At 48.4% G+C, this 27,812-nt stretch overlaps 1 protein-coding gene across 22 annotated transcripts in view; it reads left to right on the plus strand.

Moving 5' to 3' along the window:
- PMCA (plasma membrane calcium-transporting ATPase 3) overlaps nt 1-27,812 on the plus strand; it is a 111,600-nt gene that overhangs the window by 58,298 nt on the left and 25,490 nt on the right. For 16 of the 22 annotated variants that reach the window (XM_076364379.1, XM_076364387.1, XM_076364378.1 and 13 more), the window contains 4 exons: nt 294-508; nt 1,120-1,271; nt 6,948-7,080; nt 18,676-25,115. In XM_076364379.1, coding sequence (XP_076220494.1) covers nt 294-508; nt 1,120-1,271; nt 6,948-7,080; nt 18,676-19,221 — 1,046 coding nt within the window. In that variant the 3' untranslated portion in view covers nt 19,222-25,115. Of the gene's footprint in view, nt 1-293; nt 509-1,119; nt 1,272-6,947; nt 7,081-9,620; nt 9,690-14,283; nt 14,369-16,375; nt 17,377-18,675; nt 25,116-27,812 lie in introns of those variants that run through there. The other 6 variants (XM_076364394.1, XM_076364396.1, XR_012997930.1 and 3 more) reach the window with 5 other exon arrangements.

Here is a 27,812-nt window from a genome sequence, read left to right on the forward strand (position 1 = left end):
TAGAAAAACTCAGATATATTGTTATGTAATATATTTTAAATAGATTATCAATTCGAATGAAATTTTATATTTTTTCAATGTCGTGGTAATTAGCAAAGTTGCATAGCTAAGTGTCTGTATATAAAAACGAGATTTCTCGTTACCGGTACGCAATGTGTTAATTATTCCCATATAACGTTCAACTGTCATCGCTGAAACATAACCTGTATAGAACCTAGAGACGAGCCAGGCGAAGCGGACGCCCCTCGAAGCGTTTCGTCCCTCTAAAACCGATCGATCTCTGTCGCCGTTAGGTGACAAGATGCTAGACATCGAAACTGGCCGAGGGGTAGCGCAGGCTGGTGGTGGTCCAACGCAGCACTTCACCGTCATCTTCAACACGTTCGTCATGATGACTCTGTTCAACGAATTCAACGCCAGAAAGATCCATGGTCAGCGTAATGTCTTCCAAGGAATATTCACCAACCCCATCTTTTATTCTATCTGGATTGGCACGTGTCTATCGCAGGTAAATATCCCGACGAATCTCTCTCTCTCTCTCTCTCTTCGACGATCGGCGAACCGTGTTCTCGTGCTCCGTAGTCCGCGACAAGTCGACGCACGGATATATCCGACATCCGTTCGCGCTTAACGTATCTCTTGTCTCGGTTAGAATCGTTAACACGTCCTCGGCGGTGAGTGATTCTTAGAGATCGTTTCGCACAGCCTGTGCCCGCGAGAACGCGAAATACTTCCGCGTCGTCGAGAGTCCGTGTTTGACGCGCGACCGCCGGGAACAGCAACAGGTCCCGCCGACGAATTCCGTTTCGACCGGGGTCTATTCTCCAACGAATTGACCATGGTGTATTCCTAAGTAGCATGAACGAAGCTGTAGGAAGACACGAACGAACGAACCGAACGAACCGGTCGGCGAATTTGTAGCTCGGTCGCAGGGCAGTAGGTTGACCGAATAGAAAGAAGAGAGACCGAGTCGCAGCCGGATGGAAAAAAAAGACAAAAGGTGAAGCGCGCAAGCCTCTTCTCCGGCCAACCTCTGCTTAATCATACGCACACGGTGACTGTGAACAACTATTCTATTCTGCCTGTCTCCTTTAACAGACCCGTATGTCTCTTTTCTAGGTAATTATCATACAGTATGGTAAAATGGCGTTCAGCACGAAAGCTCTCACTTTAGAACAATGGATGTGGTGCCTGTTCTTCGGAGTCGGTACTCTATTGTGGGGCCAAGTAATTACGACTATTCCTACACGCAAGATTCCTAAAATCCTTTCGTAAGTGATACATTCACCTATAACCGACAACCGAAAAAAAAAAGAAAAAAGAAAAACAAAGAAATGAACGAATCGAAATATCGCGTCTCTACTAGCTGTGTCCGTATACGATGACAGAGATACTTCTGTTCGGTTCAGCGGGCGTCCCGCCTTGCTCGCCCGCTGTTCAAACAATTCCATTTCGAGGACTTTCGATGTATCGTGATATTGACACGCTCCACCCGTCTATACGTGTACAGGGTGTCGCGAAGGTGCGCTGCTCGCGTCACCCGTCGCCTCGCGCGGAACCGCTCTCTACGTCTCATCGAGAGAGAGACATACACACACGCTCGGTGAAACGAGAGAAACTCGTGTCGCGTCGAGGCGACGGTGGAGACGCCGGCTCGGCCACCCTGTACACGATGCTCTCTTCTCTGATTTTCTTTCTTTCCACGTATTTTCTTTCCGTTCTATTTTTCTGTTGATTCTTCGTTTCTTTCGCCGTTTCTCTCGTCTCTGTATATGCCTCTCTTTTCGAGCTTCTCGGCTGCTGGAAACGTTGCAGGCCGGAAATCTGACGGAATAAGTAACCGAGAATGGGCCGTGACCGAACACACGTTCCCGAGCGTGTCGACGCCGGGACGAAAGACACGTATGGGAGGATTGTTTGGATGTTTCTTGCTTTCTTGCATACCGGCGCGACGCAACAGGGCCGCGCGTGGCGAAACGGGCCACACGAGAGACCCTTCGAAAAAACAACCCCCTTTGCGTCCTCCCTCACTCCCTTCGTTCTCTCTCTCTCTCTCTCTCTCTGTTCGCCTTCTCTTAGCTCCCCTCGAACGGCCCGTTGTTGCAACGGGACTCACTTTCTGGTCGCACGACGCGCGAACCCTCGCCGTGAATCGCTCCGACACGATCGATCCTCCGTCTCGGCATCTTTCGTTGCCGTGCGACTTCTCTCGACGAGAGAGAGAGAAGAAGAGGGGCTTCCCCAATGGTTTTGCCGGACGAATCGAAGGCGGCAGCGAGAGCGTGTCGCCAGGCGACGCGCCCGCGCGGGAATAAAGAAACGAAAAAAGAGAGAATATATATTTACATACGCATACGTACGTGGATACATGCGACGAGTCTAGAAAACGGGAAACCGGTTTTACGAGATACAACGCGGGAAGATAAGTATCATCGTGTGTCGGTACACCGAGTTTTTGTCGTGTGAAGGTGTAATAGAAGGGAGGCATGCATCGTGGAAAGAAAGTCGTGTTATATACTCGGTGTACAGGTGCGCGTGTATCGTGTCCCGTGCACGCGACGGTGCACGACACACGCGCACGTGTACACGTACATATATATTTGAATAATTGCTAGCTGTGATAGCGTAGTGCTTCCGTTTGTTTATGTTCTATATATCTCGCTTCTTAATTAGCCCCCTTCCACCACCACCACCACCACCACCACCACCACCACCACTACCACGATCACTACCACCCTTTCTATCGCTTTGTCGTATCTCTCACCTGCTCCCCCCCCCCCTGTCTCGTTCTCTCTCTCTCTCTCTCTCTCTCTCTCTCTCTCTCTTTACACACTTAGAAAGAAAGTCTATCAGCGTATCGCTTTACGTAGCATGCTCCCTAGACGCCCGACAATCCGATTCGACCGAATCGTGAAACGAGTTGGACGCTATTAGTCTCGACAGAATGATGCTCGGCTCCTCCCTCGCTCCCCCACCCGTTCTCGATGATTATACGTCACCGCTGGCCCGATGCCGCCGCTGGAAGGTGCAAGCGGAAGCCGTGCACCTTCCATCGGACGACGGACCGGTGCCTCAGTGTCTGGAAAGAAGACAGGGCTCGCTAGATATCCAAACCGGAACATAGATGTTAGACACTCGAATTCTCTGCGAGAAGCTAAACTGAAATGTCTTTAAACGAACTGGTCAACTTTTCAGGCTCGCTACCGGAACGCCGAGGACCGTATGTCTTCCCGATCTGCTTTTAGACACTGAACCACCGTTGCCCCCAAGACCCTGGACCAGCCGATAGCAGGCTTAGCCGTTGCATGCACTAACAACGCACCACACCCCTGTCTACGTACTTGTTTGTTGTAAAACCTGTACGAACGAACGAACGAACGAACGAATGAACGAAGGAATCTTCTGTGTTGTTCGGTTTTGGTTGCAAGGGGATCTCTCTCTCTCTCTCAGTGGCGCAGTAGATTGTCGGAGCCCGATCCAACGGTAATCTCGGTCGAAAACCCGGCGAGAATAGAGCAGACGATAAAGACACTCGTGGTTGGACGACGCACCGAGTGGTACCTGCGCTTAGCACTTGCCCCGTATATCACTCTCTATCGCTGGAGCTACTACTTAACCGTTTTACTTTTCTTTCTGTTTCTCTCTGTCCGTCCGTCTCTGTCTCTGTCTCTAAGTTTCTTTCTTTGTGATTCTCTGTCCGCCTTGTACTTCTCTGTATCCTATGTCTTTCTCTGTTTCTCTGTTTCTCTGTGCTCGTCTCTTTCTCTATCTCTTTCTTTCTATCTATCTATCTATCCCTCCATATTCATCGCACACAGACACACACGGAGCCAAAGAAGAAGAAGAAGAAGAAGAAGGACGAAGATGAATACTCTCCCCCTGTCCACCGATTCTCCACAACATATCCGTCTCTCTTTCTTTCTATCTGTCTGTTTGTCTGTCTTTGCGCTTGGGTAGCCACAGCATCACCCCCGTCCGACCATCCGAACGGAAGGAACCAGACGAATTACCGCTCACGCGGCCAGGAAGCGAGAATGTCAAGCTCTCGCTGACGGACTTAACCGGACGTCGTCGTCCGTCGCTGCGGCGAGTGAGAAACGTCGTGCTGCAGGGCTTGCCTCTGACCCTTGCCGCTGGACACGCGCGTCCCCCGGGCCCGTTTCCGTGCTCCGAACCCCTTGCACCGCCTCGACGAGTCTCGCGGGACTCGAGGTGTCGCGACTCGATCGCGAACCATCGAGGATCTACTGCTCCCCACCGTCTCTCTCCGCCGTTTCTCTCCGACGTGTTTCCCTGCCGCTTCGCCTAGCTACAGGCCGAACAGCGGCGCGAGGGGACAACACCCAACCGACACCTCGAATATCCTCTCATCAGCCCTTGTACACTCGAGACTCGCGTGTCCCACCGACCCACACCGACACTAGCACACAGAGACACGCACGGTGTTGGGGGAGGCTGATCTTGTCTAATCTTCCGAGCATAATTCCCGCTTTTGCGAGGGACCGGTAAAGGGAGGGGATCGCTGGCCGGATAGATGTCGGAACGGTCTCGGGATCGGCCGTGCGAGATCGCTCGGGAAAGCTGAGGAGACCGGGAAACCTGTGTGGCATCGTTTTCCCCTTTGACCTCCACCCTTTTCATTCTGTTAGTCCGGCCAATGATTTTTCTTTTTCATTTTCTTTCTTTCTCTGTCTCTTTCTCTCTCTCTATCTTTCTCTCTATTTGTTTCTCTTTCTCTTCCGGTGTTGCCTCTTTTCCTCCCTGTCTTTCATCTTCATTTCTTTCTCCGCGATCCGTTCGTTCCCGGTCATCGCTACCTTCCCTTCTCGTCCTCTGTTCACCCTCTCTTCTCTATTCTACCCAACAAGTACAAAAGTATCTCGTCATCTCAGCCATCACACGAACCATGTACCGAGACGCGTTTCTCGGGGACACAGAAACGAGAGATCGATTGCCCGCGCGGAGCGTCGCCTGTCGGGATGATCGACGGAGTAACCCCTTGAGTGCTGAAAATCGCGACGATGTCTTTTCGTATACTTTGTTTGTTGCGTCGATATTCGAGCCTACAGAGTTCAAAGGGTTAATATAATGATATATCATATATATATATATATAAGACGATAGTCACCTCTCGAGCGCAAAGGGTTGAACAGCCACGTTCCTCGATCCGACGCGAAGCGAGTCACGAGGAAACCTGTGCGTGTATATATATATTCATCTCGTACACTTACGATTGCAGTAGACGGGAGATCGGACACAAATTCGCGTGCGTGCACGCAGTCGCCGGTAACTTTCGCCGCAGCACTCAGAGGGAAAGAAAGAGAAAGAGAAAGTGTGTCCCGTGCGCCACGCGACGCTCCGCGCTCGACCAAAAAAACAACCAAACGAACACGCACACGTACACGTAGAAGATATACACGTGTACACACGCTTTTCTACAAGTGTCATTTGTTTCCGTTTCATCAGCAGATATATACGCATTTATCGCTCACTCTGCCCGCATTGCACCTCATCGCATCCCCTCGTTCGTTGGCTCATTCTTTTCACGCCGCAAAACATGTTTTTTTTTTTTTTTCTTGTATATGTGTACCGTTGCGTGCCGGCCGTTTCGAACGGCTCGAGGAAGCTCGACCCCTTGCTCTGCGATCGCTTTCGTTAGAAGCGTCGAGAAATTTTTTGTGAATACGTATCGGATCATTCTTGTGATCGCAATCGTACAGGAATATTATTATTTATTATTTATATTACGAATTATTGTAATGTGAATAGTATATAATGATATTTAGACAGTATTATGGTGAACGTGTATTAGATCATTCTTGTAATCGTAATTGTACAGGAGTATCATTATTTATTATTTATATTACGAAGAATTATTGTAATATAAATAGTATATAATGATATTTAGACAGTATTATGATGAACGTGTGTTAGATCATTCTTGTAATCGCGATTGTACAGGAGTATCATTATTTATTATTTATATTATGGAGAATTATCGTAATATAAATAGTATGTAATGGTATTTAGATAGAATCGGTGGAGAAATATTTCGTTTCGACTCGAGTCAAGTGACATTTGTATTTGCGAGATTTCTGACCTCGTGGAGCAAGGGGTCAAGGGATTCCCCGTTGCCTCTCTGCGAGCGCGCTGCTCCGACCTCGGACCACGTGATCGTGCAACCGAATTGAAACACTCGAGAATTCAATGCCTCGTTTACTACACCGGAGGCCGGAGCAGCGCGCGCAGAAAAGAACAACGCGGCTCTAGCGAACACCTGAAACCGCCCGCACGCATATATATATCTCTTTGTCCGTCTGCTTTCCTTTCTCGGCCACTTCCGATCACCGTTAACGCCGTCGCCGATCGAACTTCGCCGAACAAAGAGAACTAACGAAACAAGAATCGTTAAAATTAACAAAAAAAAAAAAAAAAAAAAAAAAAAAAAAAAAAAAAAAAAAACAGTTAATAAGCGAGACCGGAACGAAAAAAAATACGCAAATCCGATCGATTGTCGTATGCCAGCAAACATCGTCCACGGCTGCGTATATATAACATATAATCTAGAGAGAGCGTGGTCGTTAGGTGTCCAAAGCTAAGGAGCGAGGGGAAACGTATTAAACATCGAACCAAACCAAAAAAAAAAACTAAAATAAGAAGTCGACACGTACACTCGTGAAACGAACATAAACGAATCGCTGTGTAAAACCGAACCAAAAAAAAAGCGTCTAAGAAAACAGTAATCGGGGTGCAGTGCGTCGAGGAGCCGGCTCAGCGAGAGCTTTTAACTGATCCAACGGCGTCGTAACCAAAAAAAAAAACCAAACAAAACAGATAAAAAAAAGAAACAGTCTAAACAAACAAAAAAAATCTACTTTGATTATAGACCAATATGTGTAACAGGGATCGAGTGATGAAGAATTGGTTTCATGTTTTTTCAAAAACAGATGGGGCCGCGGCCAGCCGGATGATATCGGTGCGATCAATCTCGGAGATGAGAAATTCGACCCTGACTCGGATAAAAAGCCTCGCAAGGGACAAATTCTATGGCTCCGTGGTCTAACACGACTACAGACACAGGTAACTATCCCTATCTCTCACTCTCATACCATCACTCGAAGTCAGCGTTCTCTCGGGCCCCCAAAGCCCCCCACCACCCACCACCCAACTCCATGATATATACTTCACCCCGTTACACGGGGTTCAAAGAAATCTGTACCGAGAACACGATAAGAGAAGGACGGTGATAATAGAGATACATATATATATAAAAATATATTATGATACAGCTACGCGACGCTCCTACAGTTCTCGTCGTCGCCGTCGTCGTCAGCGTCGCCGTCAACATCGTCATCGTCGTCGTCGTCGTCGTCGTCGTCTCCGTATAGGTGAACGCACGCTCCAGTCGGCGTGCGCCGCACACACACATACACACAGCGAGACCGTTGAACGTTCTTTTGGGTCGCCGTGTCTCGTTTCCACTGTCGTTTCCTCGTTTAGATTGCCGGTGCAGGGTGTACCGATCGATCCTGACCCAACTTGGCAACGGAGGATACCAGACGTTTATCGGTGTGCACCCTGCGCGCACCGTGACGAGTGTACACTGGCCGCGAGGATCGACGCGCGAGAATCGTCGAGTTGAAAGTATATTCGCTTTGAACTTACCGGTGACGCAGCTGCGATCCTCTCGAGCCACCCTGTACACTCGGTCCCAGTGGCCCCTTCGCTTACTCGTTCACATTCCAATACGTTCTTTACCTTGGTTTGCATTTTCAGTTGAGTTCACCCCGTATCCACGGGTCACCCAAGGAAAGACGACCCAGCGAACCGCCTGTCCGATGGAGTCACTGCGAGTTTCTCAAAATGTCCTCCGTATCGAGGCTTCGTGCACCTCTGTCAGGAATCACCGAATCACCCTGTGGGACATGAAAATGGTAACGACCCTCGAACGAGGTCGAAACTCTTCTACGCCTCGGATCCTTGCGAGACCGAGACACTGTCCGTCGGATCGTCCGACGAGACTTCCCGCTGGATCCTCCATGTTCTTCTGGAAACGTCCGTAACGGCAACTTCGTTCCAGTCCACGGCGGTTCGTAGGGGTCGACGGGAGCGCGAAGGATCGTTCGACGACCGAATCGAACCGGTGTCGAGCGATCTTTGCCTGTCGAGGTTCGTCCTTCGATCGATGCCCGGGGAGCTTGAGTTGGTCAGGACGGGCGGAGGTCCTTCGATCGTTGAAACGCGTGCGCGCGCGCAGGCCCGCAAGGTTTAGAGGAAGCTAAGACCTTCCGAGCTTACGTCCGATTTTCGAGATCCCTGAAGAGTCCCCAGCAGTCCTTAGGTCCCCTAGACCGCTAGGCGCCGTTTAGTAGCGAGTTAGCAGTGGTCCACGCAGTCCTCGATCCATTGGTCCCGTTACTCGGAGCAATCCTTTCCCTTGGTCGGCGAAACTCAGGGCGCTCGCAGACTTTGTTCAACCGTCGGTCGTCTTTGGCCGACTTCGAAGCGAAGGACGAAGAAACGCGGTGGAAGGTAGTCCTCTAAATAACTCGACTCGACTGATCGTGGCTAACTGTTTCCACTCGACGTGTCGGACGTTGGATCTCGTTTCGCCCTGTCACGTTTCACAGCCCGTCTGTCTTCGAGGATCCGTCGCGCCACGAGAATGGCCTAGGGACCGAGCGAGAGTCGGAAGGGACGAACAAGCTGGCCTTCCTCGTCGACGACGATCGTTTACGATTCTTCTGCTGGTGTTTTCGTTCTCTTTCGTGTGTCGAGGTTTTCTTTTCTCTCTCTCTCTCTTTCTCTCTCTCGTTTTTCCGTCCCCTTTTTTTGTTCGGTGTTCCTTCGAGGGAACGGGTTGAACCTGATGAAGCTAGCGCATACTTGACCGAACGAACCGTGGCTCGTGATCGTGTACGTCGGGTCGTCGCACCGTCACAGGGTCGATTCCGATTCGTTTCCAATGGTCGCACGTTGGTTGACCGTGCGATACGATACGTCTCCTCGACGGAGCCGGAGTCTCGTTTGCCAGTGTCGCGACCGGGGGACGGTCTCTCACGGTCCGAAGCAAGGAATTCGAGCAAAAGAAACGACAAGACAGGGATTCGTTCGGGACCGTGCGCGATGGACGTGTTCACCCGAAACGATGGATAATCTCCAGACTTTTCTTCATTCTGTTGACTCGCTTCACTTCTCTCTCTCTCTCTCTTTCTCTCTCTCTCTCTATCTATCTATCTATCTGTTTCTCTTATATTTCCTTTCTTCTTACTCTTTGTAACAACGTTCTCTTGTAACATCTGTTTATATCTTCCTTTTGTTTTCTTTCCATGAGGAACAATATATAATAGAAAACACGAAATGAAAGGGAAAACGATGAAAACCCATGACAAAACCGGCGCAATCCGTGATAACCGATTGCGCCCAAAGCCTGTCTCTACTACAAATATATTTAAGTAAGAACAAACAAACAAACGAAACAAGTAACTAATTACCATACATACACACGCACACACACACACACACACACACACACACACACACACACACACACACACACACACACACACACACACACAGTTAAGCTAATTATGTAAATTGAATGTGTAACCTACTTTCAGACGAGCAATAGAACTCTGGTGCAGAATGTATCTGTGACAGGCAGATCCCCCTCTCAGGATTACTATATGGTTAGTCCGCAACTCCAATCTCCGCACTGTTTGACCGTTCTTAAATATTAATTCTTGATTTTTTTATATATCTATCTATCTATCTATCTATCTATCTATCTATCTATCTATCTATCTATCTATCTATCTATTTATCTGTCTGTCTATCTATACGTTTGATTTTTTATTAACCAGTTTGTCTTTTACCACACTCTTTTGGTTTTCCCATTCTTCCTTTCTCCAATGTTTTCTTTCGTTTCGTTTCTGATTTTTTCATTGTTTCTCTTTTTTGCTTTCCAGTTTGACACACTTGGTTTCCTTTTTGCCTAAACCTCTTTGTAACATTCACGTTTATTTCATTTTCTCTGATACCATTATATTCTTTTTACTTTTTTTCTTTTTGGTTGATTCTGTATCTGTCTAGTTTGTCTTTTCATTTGTTCCTTTTTTTCTTCTTTCTTTTTCTTTTTTTTTTGTTCCTCCCCGTACAACCTTCAGTTTCTCTTCTGGTTGTCTGGCTATCCAACGCATATATCTCTCGCTTGTCTCTCATTGTTTCGTTTCCGTCGCAGTTTTGCTTGCGTGTCGCGCGAGCTTCTATACTCGCTTCTGTCTTTTTGTTCTGCCTTCGAACTCACACAGCGAAGAGATATATCAAAGTCGTTGGACACCCCCTATGTTTTAGCACCGATCCACCCTCTTCACTGTATCCCCCTGTTTCTTCTCTGCCACCCCCTTTTGTTTTCGACCCCTTCACTTGAAATTATTTGATTGCCATACGTAAGAGTTAATCGATCTCCTTTGATGCAGATGTTGCTTGTCAAGTGTCTGTATCAAAGGGACGATTCTCTTTATCTTTTCGAGCAACGTATGGTTTATCCAGAGGTTTATCATTCTTTTGGTCTATTTTTTTCCCTTTGTTGGAAGTGACACGTTCAACTTAACAAGTTCAGTATTGGGTCTACTCTTCGCTGACTATACAAATGTTCCACACAGCATAATTGCTCCTGTCCTGCTTTCAGTGTGACAAATTATTTTTAAGGATGATTCATAGTGCCTGTATATTTGCAGCGATTACTCATTGACTAATTGGATTGCCCGACAGGGCAACACAACATAACTATTTCAAGCGTACACAAGAGTTACGACAAAGGGTCTAGAAGTCTCAAGGGTTTGAGTTGAACGTGTCAGTATGCCACCCATATAGTATCCGTATATTCCTATTTTATATTCAATTAATATTTCAATTAATATCCAAAATAGATATCGTCGGTACACGATTAAACGTTGAACAGAAAGAATGCAGGGCTCGTTTAACTGGGGTGGCATACAAAACTCTTCCCCTGGATCTATTTAAAGTTGATACCTCTTTGAAAAAGAATCTCCCTGTTACCAAAATCTAACAAGTGAAATTCATTTATCGCGTTTTCTTTTTCTGATTCCATTCCATCGATTCAACTTGACTTAATGCATATCCTTTCAGAGGTAATCTCTCTCTCATGCCTAATTTCAATCCCAAAACCAACCAGTTTTTCTTTCTGTTTTGTTTGTTTGATTCTAAGGTGTTGCATGCACGTCTGTGCGTCTGTATGTACGTATACAATTTGCCCGTATATACGTGTATATACGTAAATATATGTGTACCGGGTATTCCAAAAATACGGAACCATCCGAAATATGCATTATCTCTCAGGCGAATACAAATTCAAAGAGCCATTTACCATTTCGCAAGTCGAGTACTCGCGCAAACAGCTGGCGAACAGAGTATTTACAGTTACTACAATCTTTTTTTTTATACCATCTTGGTACTATTATAAACATTTATAGAATGATATTTCATTAGAAACTAAGAGTGAGGGACACGTTGTTCCAAATGGTGCTGTTATATCGAGTCGATTAATTCAGACTTTCATGGTAAGCCACATTATAAATGCAGTTCTCTCTTTAAGGTACTTTTTCATTTGTATTCCCAAAGGAACATGTATATTTCGAATGGTATCATATTTTAGGGCAACCTGTATATACACACGTGTATGTGTACGCGTATATGTATGTGTATGCGTATATATGTGTGCAGGACACACATACACGCACGCCAAGGTACGCTTTCACAGTCTTCTATTATTATTATTCATTAGTCTCTATTTCCTTCACCCTTCTCTAATTCAATACGACTCATCTCTTTTGTTCTGCCCTGCCTCTCCTCACCCCCTCGAGAAGAATATTTATTTTAACGGTGCATCAAAGTTCAGTTTCTCTCTCCCCGATTGTCCACATACAGGGTACAAAGTGTTCTACAGTTGATTTTCAACCCTCCCCCCCTTTCTCTTTACTCTCCATTCATATCAGTTTCAGTTTCAGGGGAGGATTCTCGTTGATAAGGTGTGACCAAGCTACAACGAGGTTTCTTTTTCTCCTTTTTCATTCGAGTAATTAGCCAGTGAAGATATTTGCTACGCAACATTATGGTGGAGAGCAGGAGAATTCTTAGACTCGAAGACCAGTGATACGGATTGAGAGTCTCAGTATTGAAAGCAGGTGGTGATCGCTAGAGCTCCAATTGGTATTTCTTTCCATGCCTCAAACGTGTCAACGTTTGAACATGGAAACATTTCATGTTTGTACGGGGATTGCTGTAAAGAGAGAGAAACATCAGGAAGCTATTTGCCTCTTTCAGGGAGAGGTTCTATTGCATAGAACGTGGAACGTTAAAGATCAGAAAGATCACAAGGTCATTTGAAAATGGTCCAAAGATCACACCAATGCGTAAACTGTAAATTTCTAAACGTTCTTTGTTGAACATTTACAGTTGACATGCGTGGACGGGTGATTTCTGGGGCTCTAGTGGCGCCACTGTGCTTCAGTCCACTCTCCACCATGGTGCGGGTCGGGTCAGAAACGATAACAGTCAGGTAATTTTGTCAAAAACTAACCAGTGTTTCGAAAGATATCTCTGAACGTTTCACCTTTGGAACGACCTACACGCCCAATCACTCAGTCGCAATTCGAACAAAGGGCTGACACGGACATTTCAATGTAAAAGAATCGTTCAGCCATTTGACACTTGTTAAGGTTATACTCGTTCATTCTCCAACGGCTTACACCAAAGTTGAAGACAAAACATTTACCAAAAGCAGCCATATTCGTTCACGGTGTGACGACCAACAACAACAACAAGAACAGAAACCAAAGAAATGGGAAGCTTTTTGTAATCGAAGCTGTCCCCGAATGTCGATTCGACCCACAACAAACAAAAAGAGATGCACCTGCGATAAAGTAAACCCATATACCGTCACTCCTAGAGTACCTTGTGCGTGTGTTATGCGTGTGAAAGCTCTGCATGCGGACGAAGACATTCTAATCGTGCTAATCAAGCGAAACCAAAAAACAAAAAAAAAAGAATGAAGGAAACGTAAAATGCCAGTAATCGAAACCAGTGTGCGCGCTGGCACGCAGAGAACAATTTATCAGCAGCTAACCCGAGCCACTTTAACCGCATCCCGCAGCTCTCTTCCCGCAATTTTCCAACGGAGAAAAGGTTTGCCTCCTGGTTCTCCTTGTTTTTCAGTGGATTTCTTTCGTTCCTTTTGACTATTCATTTCTGTTTTTTGATCGTTGCAGTGTGCCGTTTGCTGTGATACCGTTAACCTGTTATGCAGTGGTATGCGCCAAAATGCATTGCGTGTCTCTCGATGTGCGTGTGTCTGATGTATGTGCACAATCAGTCTGTTTGTATGTCCGTTTGTCTGTACGTTGTGTACACGATCGTTGAAGCTCAACGAAACTCTTCACACGGGGGTATATATGTGTACAAATTGGCAGTCAGTTTCTATATACTTGCATTTATTTACGCTGGAAACACACTTGATCGTCGGGGTCTCTGATGGGAAATCCTGACAGGAACTGGAGGTTACTAATGCTACATATAGCCTTATCGAAAGATACATCTCTTTGCGTATTCATCCACAATTAATAATAGCCAGTGAACGAAACGATACCTTGATGTGGCTATAGGATTATAATACAAACATTAAGCAGTGCTTCGTGGTTTTGGTGAGAGAAAGTGTTTCCCATTGACACCGCATCGCATCAGAATTGTCGGAGTTCTGCTACCTGAAGATTATATCCGGAAACCGGTACAGTGTACTCGAGAACAGAGCTCACGTGAGTACAGATTATACGATCTACCTTATCTTATCGTTCATAATCGAATCCCTGCCATGGTATCTCTGAACACACACTTCCGTTTGCCGTTTCTAAGCTTCGACGAAGTTCCACCGTAAAGAAAGTGTTCACGTAGGCTTTGATTTCGCGACTGAAACCTCCAGAACTTTGGATCAGGTCAGAGACCCCTGTCGCAGACACGCAAACCAACCCACAGAACTCCTTCAGCAGGCCCTGTGAAGCTTTTAAGAAGTACAGAAATTAAACTGAGACACACACGCCGGTAACAAAGGGATTACTAAAGTACTGATGCAAACGCCAATTTGAAAATTAGAGAAAAAAACAAACAAACAAAAAAATGAAAAGAAAAATACAAGAACACGCTGTAAAAGTATCGATGCTAAGGAAAGGATAGAAATTAAGACTGATGGTATGATTTGTGGTTTGTTAGCCAGCGGAACCCATTCGGGAGACTGAGGTATAACGGGGCGGCAGTCTTGCCCGCCGCCACACTTATCCTGTCGGAGTACAAACAAGTACGTAGCTCATGTAGATCGCCTGCCGTTCATAATACGTTGTACCGTCGACATTGCCAATGACGTGCGTGCGTGCGTGCGTGCGTGCGTATGCGTATGCGTATGCGTATGCGTATGCGTATGCGTATGCAGGATGGACTTGTCGACGTACGTAAACTGTGACGATTGAAACGTTGCCGTCGAGTCGGGCTTTTCTCCGCGTTACATCCTCTTACCAACAACCACCTCTCTCTCCTCGCACCGTAACGTCCGTTGATCTACACGACGACCCGAGGACCCTTCAGAATCGTCGTAGACTCGACCTGCCAGACCATCCGCAGTTTATCGAGAGCAAGCCACCTCTAACCGGTTTTCAGTTTTGATCTTTTACAGAGTAGTAAAGTCGGACGATTGTTGCCCCTGGGAACGAACCGGTACCCCATAAACGACGACGGTATCCTCTATCGCGTATAGTCTGGCAGGGAAGTCGAGAGACCAGTCGACAGACTCTGAGATCCGCACGGGACACCGGTAGCTTCTCAGCCTAGTAGACTTTTCGGAGGTTTTACGTTTCTTTCTGTTCGCAGCGAAGGTAAAGCCAGGTCGACGGCAACGATCGGTCCCACAGACACAGAAACGGACGCTTCGTGACGGCACTATGTTTTTGTGTAGGGGCGGCTCGCCCCTTGTTCAGTAGTCTAGCTGTCTGACATGATTGTGTGCTACGTGTATATTCCCACACCTCGTCGTTGCGACGTACTGTGTCTTTGCGGGTGACTACCGCCCACGATGGTCGAAAGAAAAGCAAGCATCTTTTTCGCGGCTGGCTGTGTGATCCGAGTTTGTTCCGCCCGATCGGGCCAGTCGTTGCGCAATCACGCTCGAATCAGTATATCCAGCCCCAACCGAGAAAATTCTTCCTTTCTTTTTAACGACGCCATCGCGCTGTGCTTGTTTCTTGTTTTGTGTTTGTTCGCCCTGCATTCTCGTCAAGGACCAGTCGAACTCTCTCCCTCGCAAGCGTGTTCTCTCCACCAAGCTTCTCACTTCTCACCCCTCCAGGGTCCTCTAATACTCTCCCCGTGGCCAGTCTCACACCCAACAGCTATCCTCGCTGGTTTCCGGCGAACGGAGTCGCTGAATCGCCGGGACCGAGCAAAGGTACCGGAAGGATCAGTGTCGGAACGATCTCGCCAGCGACCAGCGCGATTAGTCCTCGGCATCGGTGCTGTTCAGACGAATCCCCTTGTGGTCCTCTCTCGTTCAGCCCAGACTAAACTTTCTCTCGCGTTCTGTGCTCGAGTGCGCGTGAGCGTGTGCACGACTGTTGTGTGCGGTGTTGTTCCGAGTGTGTTTGCTGCGTGTCGCCGTTGCTCGGCCGACCTCGCGGCGTACAGAGAAGCGGTCGACGTTGTTGCAGTGGTTGTTGTTTGTCTGTGTGTGTTCTCCTTTAAAAAGAAAACAAACCGAAACGACGAAAAGCAAACGAACAATGCAGAAAGGGTCTCGCGAAGCGGAAGCTTCCGAAAGATCGACTGGTACCCGCGAGTATCCAGGATTCGAAGGAGACCGATCCTCGAATCGACCGACATGTCGAAACGCTTCGGATCGAACTGCTGGAGATTTAAGCACGTAGGCTGAAGCTGTTCGTTGGAAATTTGATCACCGACTCGCTCCGCCGGTTTATCGTGGCCAGCCCGGCGGAGTCGAGGAGAGGCTGGGGAGGTTCTTCGTTAGGGACTCTGGGGACTGAGTGAACGATCGATTAGATGATCGCGCGAGTGACGGGATCACCAACGACGAAACAAAGATCCCCTGGACAGGGTAGCTAAGTCGACGCCGAGCTGTTGAACGGCATGACTGCTGGGTTCTAATTGTAACGTCACTAATTACTCTCTCTCTGTGTCTAGATCTATCTGTGTCTCTCTTACTCTCCCCTTCCTTTCTCTCTTTCTCTCTCTCTCTCTCTATCTATCTCTCTCTCTCTCTCTCTCTGACTCTCTCTGTCTCTCCATCTCTTCTTTTCAGAACGTACGCACCACAGAGTCCCCATTCTCGTTTCCGCTTCACTTAGCCGGCAACGCCGCCGCGCTGCGTGACGTCTGTCTCCTCCCCGTCTCTCTTCGTGCCCGACGAATTCAAGTTCAAGCGTGCGCTTCATCAAACTTTCCAATCCCGCTCTCTGGCTCGGTTCAGGACTGTCGCGGACCATTTCTAATTGGACGCGTCCACAGAACCGCGTGTCGCGCTCGCTCCGACGACGCGGGACACGCTCGTGTCCGACCTCCGTGCTGGACAGCTTGGACTCGTCGCAACCGGGTCCGGATACGTTCGGGGACTGTCCGGACCGAGACTGTCGTGCAGTGGGCAGGGCTTTCTCGTTTTTGCCGACCATTTTCGCCGTTTCGGTGTACCAGCCTCGGCTCTGGACTCCTTCGAGCCGGGTTCTGACCCCTCGGTCTGGAATCCCGATGGTCCGCTTCGGGGTTAGACCGCGTCGAGGCTTCAGAGGCTGCCCACGGCGCGAGCTCGTCGCCTTTTTACCGTCGCGCCGCAGACTGGTTGCGAAGGGCGCTCGGAAGCGTCCCTCGTTTTCGGCTCCGATGGATCTTGCTCGAGGAACAGAGTCGTTTGCAACGCAACCTCCCGTTTCCCGTCGAAACGCTTCTGGTCGCGGGTACCAGACGCTTCTGGGCCGTTCGACTCGCGAGGAGACGATCAGGATAGGACTGTCGGTTTCGGAACGAGCTGCAGCGCGTTTCGCGGTAGCCGTTCTACCTTGGAGAACGGATAAGCTGCGTTATATTCGGGAACTCGATTTCTTCGATTTCGTTTAGATTCGTTGGACCGAAGGAAAGAGAAATTACAAATAAATATAGAAGAAATTGTTAAAACAGGTAGAGTCTGAGTCGACATAGGACCGCTAAGGGTTAAGGTTGGCGAATTCTATGCAGGCTTCTCCATTGCATCCCTGTTTCCTGTTGAGAATCTCTACGTTCACAGGTACCGTACGCTTTACCGATCATCCTCGGCTCGATCGTCTCCTCGGCGTAGTCGTTCGCCCAGACTAGTCGAACGAACCCGGGTCCCCGTTTGTTTGCCTTCCCCTGCGAACATCCCTGCGGCTCTCCCCCCCCCCCCAACAGTTTTCGGTAGGTACGCACAGTAAAAGGTAGTTGCGCGCATGTACGCCGCCGCCACAGTGGACGTTTCTTTTTGTTCTCTCTTGTTTCGTTTGTTCGTTCTTTCTCTTTTGTTCTCTCTTTTGTTATTTTATCTCGGCCTACTGCTAGGCGAAGTAGCGAACACACCGCTCGCTCGCCCTCCGCCCCGAACGCAAGTCGCCGTGCAACTCCGTGCCCCGGCGAACGATCGCGCCGGTCCGAGGCGCACCGACGAAAACACACGCCCACCCGACACACACCGATCGAGAGAACGGGACACACAGCACGAACACGGGGAATCAGCCTCCGATACGACCGCCACGGGAAAGAGAGCCGGCACCGCGAAACTGCACCGATCGACCGTCACTCGGACAGCACTCGACGAAACGTTTCCGACGCGGTACCGCTTGGATCGAGCACGAGTCGCCCGATGTATAGTGTATTCGACGAAGTAGCTAGCTAAATACTCTATATACTCTATATAGACTATGGAAACTATACGTAATTTCACCTGAAACGCGACGCGAATCGGGTCACATCGAGGCTCCACGGATTAGCGAGAAGATTTTCGACGCTAAACCGAGGTCGACTCGATTAACGTCGCGTTTCGTCGGTCGGGAGATCTTGCGCAGATCCAAGCTGTATCGCGAGTATAGTACACGCGGTGTCTCCGTAAGAGCGCGTAAGACCCACCCGGAATGCACCGGAAACGAACGATCGGGTCGTGAACTGTGTACACGTGTATACAGCGTGCTCGCGATCGTTTGTATCATTGGTTTTTCGTTTCTTTGCCTTTGCGACTGGAGACCATAGTACATGGTTGAAGTCTTCACTTGTATACAGTGTCAAAAATATGCAGCATTCTAGAATATTAAAAATACAAAGAATTGCTAGTAAAATATGCAACTTCCTCTTTCTAATGTTTACTGTTTACGAAAACCGATGGTAAATGACGAACACTCTGCGCAATATATATGTACACAGACGAAAAATTGGGGTACGATAAAACACACAGAGACATATACACGTCACGTACATACCGACAGAGAGACACACAGAGACACATAGAGACACAGTTCGGGTATTAAACGGGCGTGCTTGTGTGTCGCTGGCTTAACCTCCTCGCTCTCCTGATTAGAACGTCCTTGTTCCCTGTTTTTGCAGCTTCGAGTAATCAGAGCGTTCAAGTCGACTCTGGAAGATTTGGAGGAGCGTCGCTCTGTCCATAGTTTACACAGCTTACACAGTATGCGCAGCTCACGCAGCCACACCGGGTCCCGACCATTCTCTGACTTCACATACATTGACGAAGACCCGTCAAACACCGCGGTGAACGCCATCGGCAAGTTGCCGGCGGGCAAGGGCGCGCTGGACCCGGCCACGGCGGCGGACCACGCGACGCAAAGGATCAACAACAGCGCCGCATCGCCGCTGTTGCTCATCGTCTCCGGGCCGGGCAACAACGCTTACAACCATCATAATACCATTTACAACACCACCACCACAACCACCACAACCACAACCACTACCACCGCCAATGACAATAGATCCTCATCCAATAACGCCAACCCGAGCCAAACCAACCATACGCAGATGCAGAGTAGCAACAGCAGAGACAACAACACCGTCACCGGAAACTCCCCGCTTCTCAGCTCCAATAATCTGGCCCTCCCGGAATTGACGAAGCTCGTGCATGAGACCAGCATTTAAGGCAGCTTTGCGTGTCGCCACAAAACACTCCCGACATCCCCACACTCCAGCCCCTTATTATTTTTCTGCTACTTAAGACGAGATCCATCCACCCGTACCAAAACGCCACCTTGTCGACACCCCCGTCAAACCTCTCTCTCTCTCTCTCTCTCTCTCTCTCTCTCTCTCTCTCTCTCTCTCTCTCTCTCTCTCTCTCTATCACCCGCGTCTCCGACTAAAAGTAACCAGCGAATCGCTTCGTCGTTCTCTTCGTTTCAATTCCGTTTGTCTGTTGCAGTACGCTCGACGCTCGCGGCTCCCGCTGCGAACCACGCGCTCTCTACTAGCAACCGTCGTCTCTCGCCGTTACGCTCCGGCGCATTGTAACTGGCCACGTCGGGGGCCGAGTCGTTAACGCTTTGCGGATGACACGGTGTTCGTCGCTGGTCTCGACAGGATAGAAACGCCGAAGACGTTCATCCGCAAACGGTTAAGATACACGCTCGTCGGCCGGGGATTCCCGTTCAGCCGTGCGTTCAGAGGAATTCTCAGAGTCGGTGCTCTCGATTCGAAGCTGCGTACAGAAATCTCGCAGGTAGCTAACGCGTGGACAGAGTGCGGCTGTCGAAGTGGATTCGCATTTTTATAACCGTGATGTATACTCGTGTAAAATAGAATTCCTCGCGTTCACCGTACCCGTAGTCGGAGTGACTCGATTCAAGGTCGCGCGACAGGATATATAGGCTACCGAAGCTAGTCACCTTCGAATTCCTCTGATTCGTCTGATCGTCCGGCTGACCGGGTATCTCTGGATCGGTGACGCGGCCAGCCACAGTGTCGTCGTCGACGCCTCGAGACGATCGCTGCCGAAGAAGCGCGCTGCGCGCCCGGGAAACCCGAGCAGCGCGAACTGCGTGGCGAAAGTCCGACATCTTTGATTCGTCTGTCAATCGAGTCTCCTCTTTCGTTGCTAGAGAAACTGAAGCTGAGCCGAATCTTACTCGCAGTCGCCCAATCGAGAACCTCGTTGTACAGGGACCAGTTCGGAACGTTGTAAACGAAACCCTCTGGAAACGGAGAATAATCTACACGCGAATCTCGGGATCGTCCTCTGTACAAAGGTGTCCTCGAGTCTGCGTATACCGGGTGACCCGCGTGACCCGTCTCATTAGTGAACGTTTCTCGACTGAAATTGTACTCTCCTTCTCAAGTCGAATCGGCGCATCGTTCTCCTCTCCTCTGGAACGAAGCGGTACGACCGGTCACGTGACTTAACACCTGTGTATATACATATACATACATATTATATATCTATATATCTATATATACTCAATACTGGCGTTCGTTCGCGAGCCACTCGCGGTGTCCGCGTCTCGTCCGTCGTAAGCTCGGAACGATCGCACTTCGCTTCAGTGCCGGTCCAGCTTTCGACTGTTCCAGCTTTCATGGGACGCCGCGAGGATTTTCTGTTTCTCTTCGTTCGTCATTTTCTTCCTCCTTCTCTTCTTCTTCTTCTTCTTCATTTTCTACTTCTACTACTACTACTTCTACTACTACAACTACTACTACTACTACTACTACTACTACTACTTCTACTGGTTTTTTTTTTAAATCAATCACCGTCTCGTACACCCCTAAGATTTCTCGACGATCGTCGAACGCTCTGTCCCACGTCGGATGCTGTACAGTATTTCTTCTTCCTGTCCATCGTTCACCGTTCATCTTCTATCGAGGTGGTGTCGCTCGTCCGGACGACGTTTCTCTTGACACTCTCTTCTGAGCGTAGCGTCTGTCCTCGTCGTGTACTTGCTGATCTTCGAAACGACATCCTCTCTCTTTTCTCTCCTCATCTCTTATTCGTCGACCAGTTGACCGTGGCGTTCGGAAATCGGTTCGTCGCGACCGTACGACGCGAGCAAGCGTACACGCATTCGAAGAGAAACGCGTGCCTCGAACGTACACCGAAGCGAGGAACGTCGGGTCGACTCGTCGATCACGGTCAGCTGGTCGAGAACCGGCAGTTCCGTGGAACTGGTCCGCGATCGCTGCTTCTCGGTTTCGTACGGTGTGCTCTCCTACCCCGACCCCCCCCCCTCGTTCCTTGATCCGATGAGAAGCGTGCTCATTTATTTTAGCGAACGATCGGGAACGATCACCGGACTCTCCTGTTCCCAGGGAGGAATCGGTTGAATGCGTGGATACGTGCGATCATTTCTTTCTTCGGTACTGCGTGAACGTGACTGTGACAGTGGAATTGTGTGCCTGATGCGTGCGTGCGAGAGACAGAGAGAGAAAGAGAGAGAGTGTGTGTGAGAGAGAGAGAGAGAGAGAGAGAGAGAGAGAGAGAGAGAGAGAGAGAGAGAGAGAGAGAGAGAGAGAGAAAGAGAGAAAAGCTACAAGTACTTAAGCTCGTTTGGGAGACAATTCTGGGAACGACCATAGCGAAGGACGTACTTAATCGTCAGATCGAGTTCCGTCGCTGTCCTACTCTACTCTTCGATTCCCTTCGTTCCTCGGGGCGACAATGAAATCTCGAATCTGTTCTCCATCGAACGGCGAACCTGTCGCGTTACGATCCGCGCGTGTCGGTTTCGAGGTTACAAGGTTATAAAAGCGTTCTCGTCCGACGGCGAGCGAACTCGTCGTTACAGCGGGCGGCGTCACGGGCAACTGCGCAACGGACACCCGCGGGATCGCGTTCTCTTTCGTAGATTATTCGATCGTGACGTATTTATTTAATTTATTAAGTCGTAGCTTAAATTAGCTCGAGCGATCGTTAACGTGCTGTTTCGACGCGCGATATTTATTTCGTCGTCTCCACGGTGTGTAGTTCTCTTCTCTTCTCCGAGCGTGTCGTCTCGAATCGAGATCAACGTCACTTTCTTCTCTCCCCTGGAACCCATGGTTCCCCTTCGACCCCTCCGCCCTATGTGAACGTCGCTCGACTCCTTTCCGGACGAAATCGGTTTAAACTCCTGACTCGAATTCGAACTCTTCCAGTGTTAACCCATTGCGCTCGATTGGTGCGTCAAAATTGTAAAATTTCGCGTTTAACGTTAAGTCTCGAGTAATCTGTCGATACCTGAAACGTGGAAACGAAATACCATTGTTCTCCTTATTTTGTGAATAGATTCCTCGTTGAGTTAGTCGGAAAAAATAAATTGAATATTTCTAGCGACGAACCTTTCGAGCGCAAAGGGTTAACTGGACTGTCACGCTTCAACCTTTCGCGGACGAATGTCGGCGTTCCGCTGAGATCATACTTCCATGTTTATAATACCGAGTTGCAACTATTCGAACGAGAAATCGGTACACAGTGTCAATCTCTACGAGCATTCGGTGTCATTCAGCAGAATCTGCGAAAGGTTTTCTATACTTTCTATTTCGACTGTCTACCATCTATTAGAATCGATCTATAAAATCTATAAAATCTATAGAATCTACAGATCTGCGGAACAAATGTTCTATTATTCCGCCATCTCCCTCCGCGAAGGGTTAAATCCGACAAGCTCGTACAGTAATAATGCTCAGAAACATTGTTCTTGTTCGATAACGCGATTATTCGCGAGATACGGGCCGCGAGGGGTCGAGGAGGAGAATCTTCGATCGAGATTTCACTGCGTCCCCTTCTTCCTCTTCCCTCTAACTCCCTGTTTTTTATCCAGCCCGGGACAACGTAGCCAGGATTGGACAGCGAACGAGAAACGCGTGTCACTTACTCTATTACCTTTTTAATCGCGTCGTCAAAGTCCGGAACGGAGTGTCGTTCAACGGAAACGATCGCCGCCGCCGTTTCCGTTTCCGTTTCGATCACTTAATATACCATGTCGACTTAAACAAACGAATGAAAAAGAACAAAAAAAAAAAGAAAGGGGGAAACAAATGAAAAACCGCCGCGTCCACTGCCAGCTTCGCGGGCCAAAGTGTCAATGAACAGGACTATCGCTGCTGCGCCGGTTTGCCGCGAGGTTCAAAGTGCACGGTTCATAGGGATTTGGGGGGATGGAAACATTGAGATTTCCGGTTCACGGATTTTTCCGTCAGCCGAATCGAGCGACGAGGAACGCCTAACGATACAGAATGCGACCAAGTCGGATATAAAGGACTATTATTATTATTATTATTATTATTATTATTATTATTATTATTATTATTATTACTATTCTTACTATTACTATTAATATTAATATTATTATTATCATTACGAATAATAGATTGTGCGTAACCCAAAAGGTATACTAATTATACATTTCATTGGGTGAACGAAATAACAGGTTTTACCAAAATAAATCGACTTACTGTACATACTTTGATTTTAACGAATTTATTAATGCTAAGATATTAACGAGTTTACTAATATTCATTTTACATTGAATTTATCCGTACGCAAGTTTAGCTTCCTGTTGTCTCTCTCTCTCGTGTTCTGTTTCATTCGGGTTCCCGGACAAGCGATTCGTTTCTTAACCGAGATCGACAGCTCGCCTTTTCACTCGGCTACATTATCGTCTTCGGAAATAGGGGAATTCTCGTTGCAAATCTAACGGAACGTTTCACAAGTGAGAATGGGGTTAGAGTTGAAAGAGCCTCGTTGGAATTCAGTTGAGAATTCTCGTTACAAATCGAACGTGACGTTTCACGAATGAAGGGGTTGAAAGAGAAGTTGAAAGTGCCTCGTTGGAATTCAGTTGAGAATTCTCTTTTTCAACCGAATAGGTCGAAACAGCGGCGTTTCGAGAAAGGGGAAAAAGGAGCCTGGCACTTTGAAAAGCGAGTGGTCGGCGCAAGCGCGATAGGCGAACGGTGACAAGCAAAGAAGGGATTGGCGCGGTGCCTATGGGGTGACGGCCGACAAACAAAGAAAGGCGAACGGCCTCGAGGCACCGTGGACGCGAACGTCAGTCTTCTCTCGTGGTTGCGACAACCGCGGTTCACCGATCCGTGTCTTCTCGCGAACGATCTTGCGCATCGGCTGTCCCGAACGATCGAACCGTTCTCGTCGCCTCGCGTTCCTTTCCGATCGGTGATCGCATCGGTTCCAAACGAACGGTTAACGCGAGTGAGTCCAGCGTTAACGCCGACGGGTCAAGAAAAATTGGATGATTTTTACTCGGTGATTTTATTCGTTGACATTGACCACGATCGCAACGACGCGATCGGATAATCAGGGAATCGGGTCGATTTCTCCCGAATCTACCGTTTCGATTAGCGTGGGCCCGTTTCACCTTCGGTTTCGGGCGACCCGATTTCCGGTGCGTATCACAGCGAAAAAATCGATTCGAAACGATTTCAAGGGGAGATTCGAGTGCGCGCGTCGGACCGAGAAGCCACGGATTTTTCGATCTTCTCAGCTTCTCGTGTGGAATCGTCTGTCTCGTTTGTGCGAATGGACAACGGGTGTTTGCGTGACGAGAGACTGAGAGAGAGAGAGAAAGGTTATGGAATATGTCGCCACCGTGGAAGAGTAACGATCATTATACACCGCGAGGTCGAAAGTAAAACGGAAAGGCAACGCGACGTGTCGCAATCGAGAGAGAAGACGTTCGAATTCTCGAGGTTATAACGAATCGGCGAGCTTGAGAGGGGCGAATGAAAAGAAAATGGGAAAAATGGGAACGAAAAGGGAGAAAAAAAAATGGAAACGTTTGACCGCGTTGGAACGTACAGATTCAAAGGGGGAAAAAAGCGAGAGAAAAAAAAGGAAGCAAGAAAAGAGAAAAAAGCAAAAAGTGAACGATATTTGACTAACGATTAATAACGATCACGTAGGGAGTATAATAATATATGAATAGATAAATATATATATATTATTATTATTATTATTATTATTATTATTATTAATTTTTAATTAATTCTTATTAGCGATTATTAATTATTGTTATTACATAAAATAAAGTTTAAGACACGTTATTCCGAAATGTTAATTCGATCTTAGGCCGATCTAAGCGGCGGATGTTTATTCTGTTTCGCGTTCTTCTATTTCCGCCTCGGTTGCGTGTTTCTCGTTCGAATTGTTGTACGGTACAGCGTGTGCCGCGCCGCGGTCTGCTCTCTCGAACGAACAATCGCACGATATTGTAAATATTTCGCTCTCGCTGTTCGTTTCCCGATCGGAAACGCTCAATCGTTTCTCGGCGTGCGATCCGGCCGTTCCAACGATTCCACTTCCACTTCCGGTCGTCGTTCGGCAACGAAATATCGACAATCGATCGATTCTCGGTGTTCTCGACGCGTTCGTTTCAGTGGCACTTTAATTTTCCAGTTCGAGAGGAACAACTCGATCTCGCGATTGAATTCGTCGATTCACGCGACTTTACGCGCTTGAAAGGAATAATTCGACGCGCCAGGTTCGGCCGCTTCCGTTCTAAACGAACCACTGAAACGGACAAAGCCGAGGCGAGTTGTACGAACGCGATTCCGTGGCTTATAACTCGTACCGACTATAGAACGAATTTGACTTCATAGAAAGTATAGGAAGTCGAAAGTTACAGTCCATCGAAGATCAACGAGCTTCCGCTGGGAAGATCTCTCGTTGGAAATCGTCGGATCGATTGAACGCTCCGCGCAGATTCCCCGTGAAACGAGAGAGCTCGCGCCGACTCGCGGTGAAACGACGGGAGACGCTGCTACGTTAAGAACAACCATTGTCACCGTTAACGATCGTTCGATCGTGCGAACGAAGCGCGAGACTTGATTCGTCCGGCGATCACGATCTCGACGCTCCGCCGAGGATCGGTGGTCCCCAGCGGCGTGTTCGCCGGCCGTCCTCCTCGCGCCGCGCTCGGCTCCGTTTTCTTCCGTTCGGTTGTCCGGTTCCTCGGGGAACTGTCGACGAGTCGGTTTCGCCTGGCGATCGGCCGAGTCTCGCGGGGGAAAACGGACAGCGCGATAAGCGCGAGCGAGGAGAAAGCTTGGAAAAAAGGAGATGATCGACGATGTATATCACGCGGGTGGCGTGCGTGTGCAGCCCGAAAACCGCTCGACGGTCTATTAAACTTGAGATTGAAGCGTCAACTGAACACACTGTCCTTGCCCGCCGTTGCATAAACGCGTCAGTGCACGCAGACACGACGCACAGCTGTCGGGAGAAGGGAACAATTTCTGTCTGTGGTCTCTATTCGCTTTTGGCTTCAACTCAAGACACCTACATCAGTACACAGTACACACACTCTTTCTCTCTCTCTTTCTTTTTCTTTCTCTCTCTGTCTTTCTGTCTGTCTGTCCTATTTTTAGCTTCGCTCTCTGTTCCTCTCTCCGTCCGTCTTTCTTCGCACAGTCTTCTTCTTCTTCTTCTTCTTCTTCTCACGCGTTCCCTCGAGGGAACGCTCGGTCGAGTCGCTCTCGACGTCGCACCTGTCGTCGACACGCGTCACTGCGATGCCCGGGATTGCGTACGCTTGTTCCACTTCCTCGAGAACGCGGAGGCTTCTACTGAACAGGACTGGCTCGTATGTTCTCGGTGTTTCTACGATCTACCGAAACACCAGCACGCAGCTTCCTCCGAAATTTCGGAAACTTCTGATCGTCCCCGCTCCGTTCTCGCGTGTAACTCGCCGCTCTCGCTCGTCAGGCGGAATCAATCGGTTCGTTCCTCCTTCGATATTATCGGCCTTCCGAGGAAACTCTCTCCTGAACCCTTTCGCTGCGGAGCGCGCGCGCGCAGAACGAAACCCGACGACGCTGCTTTTACCGATCATTCGTGCTCGCAGCGCGTATTTTCCCTTCTTCTGTGATACCGAGTCGGACTCGTGGAACTTTCCGATCGACTTCGAGCCGAGTGTTACTCGTTTCGAATACGAACGAGATATCGCTTGTCCGTTGTTAATCTTTCACCTTCGAGGTAAACGCAGGCGCGTCAAATTCTTTTCTTTTCGGAATTAACCCTTCGCGGTCCGAGGTGCTCTCGGTTTCTTAGTTTGAAGTTCACGTCGACGTTAGTTCGTTCGATTGCAGCTGGATACGACGCTCTGTTTATTCAAGAATGTTTGGGAGTCATTGAAATGTTACCTTTAACCCTTAGCACTCCAGGTTGTTCTGTAATCTATCAACCGCAACTAATTTTCATAGTATTCCTAGCGAAAATTAGAAACGCTGTAACATTTCTTCGATCTTTGATTTTCCTTAGTAGTAGTTTCTTTAAGATTCTTTAAAATATTTCACATTACAACTGCTGCGATATTGCTGCCTACAGAGTTCAAAGAGTTAAATGGTACAATTGTACTACAAACGAATATAGAAGAAATTGTTAAAACAGGCAGAGGTTGCGATAAAAAAGAAAGTCGAGTCTGACTCGAGAACTGCTAAGGGTTAACGAGAGTTCAAGGTCAAAGACAAGGGGATTCTCCATTTTTGCTTGCATTTTTCTACAGACTATAGTCACCCGTAGCGGAAGGGTTAACGTTGGGTATTTGTGAACGTCTGTTAACTCGCGTCCGATCAACGCTGAACAGTTCCACTGGCAGCCCGTGCACGCGTAGCTCGCGCTACTGGCGCGGCTGACCTTGCGTAGACTCGTTCTACTCGTCCGATCGCGTCGAGACACTTCGTGCCGCTCGCTCGTCGTCCGACCATGCGTAGACTCGTTCTACTCGCTCCTCGTCGGACCACGCCTAGAC

This window comes from Nomia melanderi, chromosome 2 (assembly GCF_051020985.1).
Source record: "Nomia melanderi isolate GNS246 chromosome 2, iyNomMela1, whole genome shotgun sequence".
NCBI lineage: Eukaryota > Metazoa > Arthropoda > Insecta > Hymenoptera > Halictidae > Nomia > Nomia melanderi.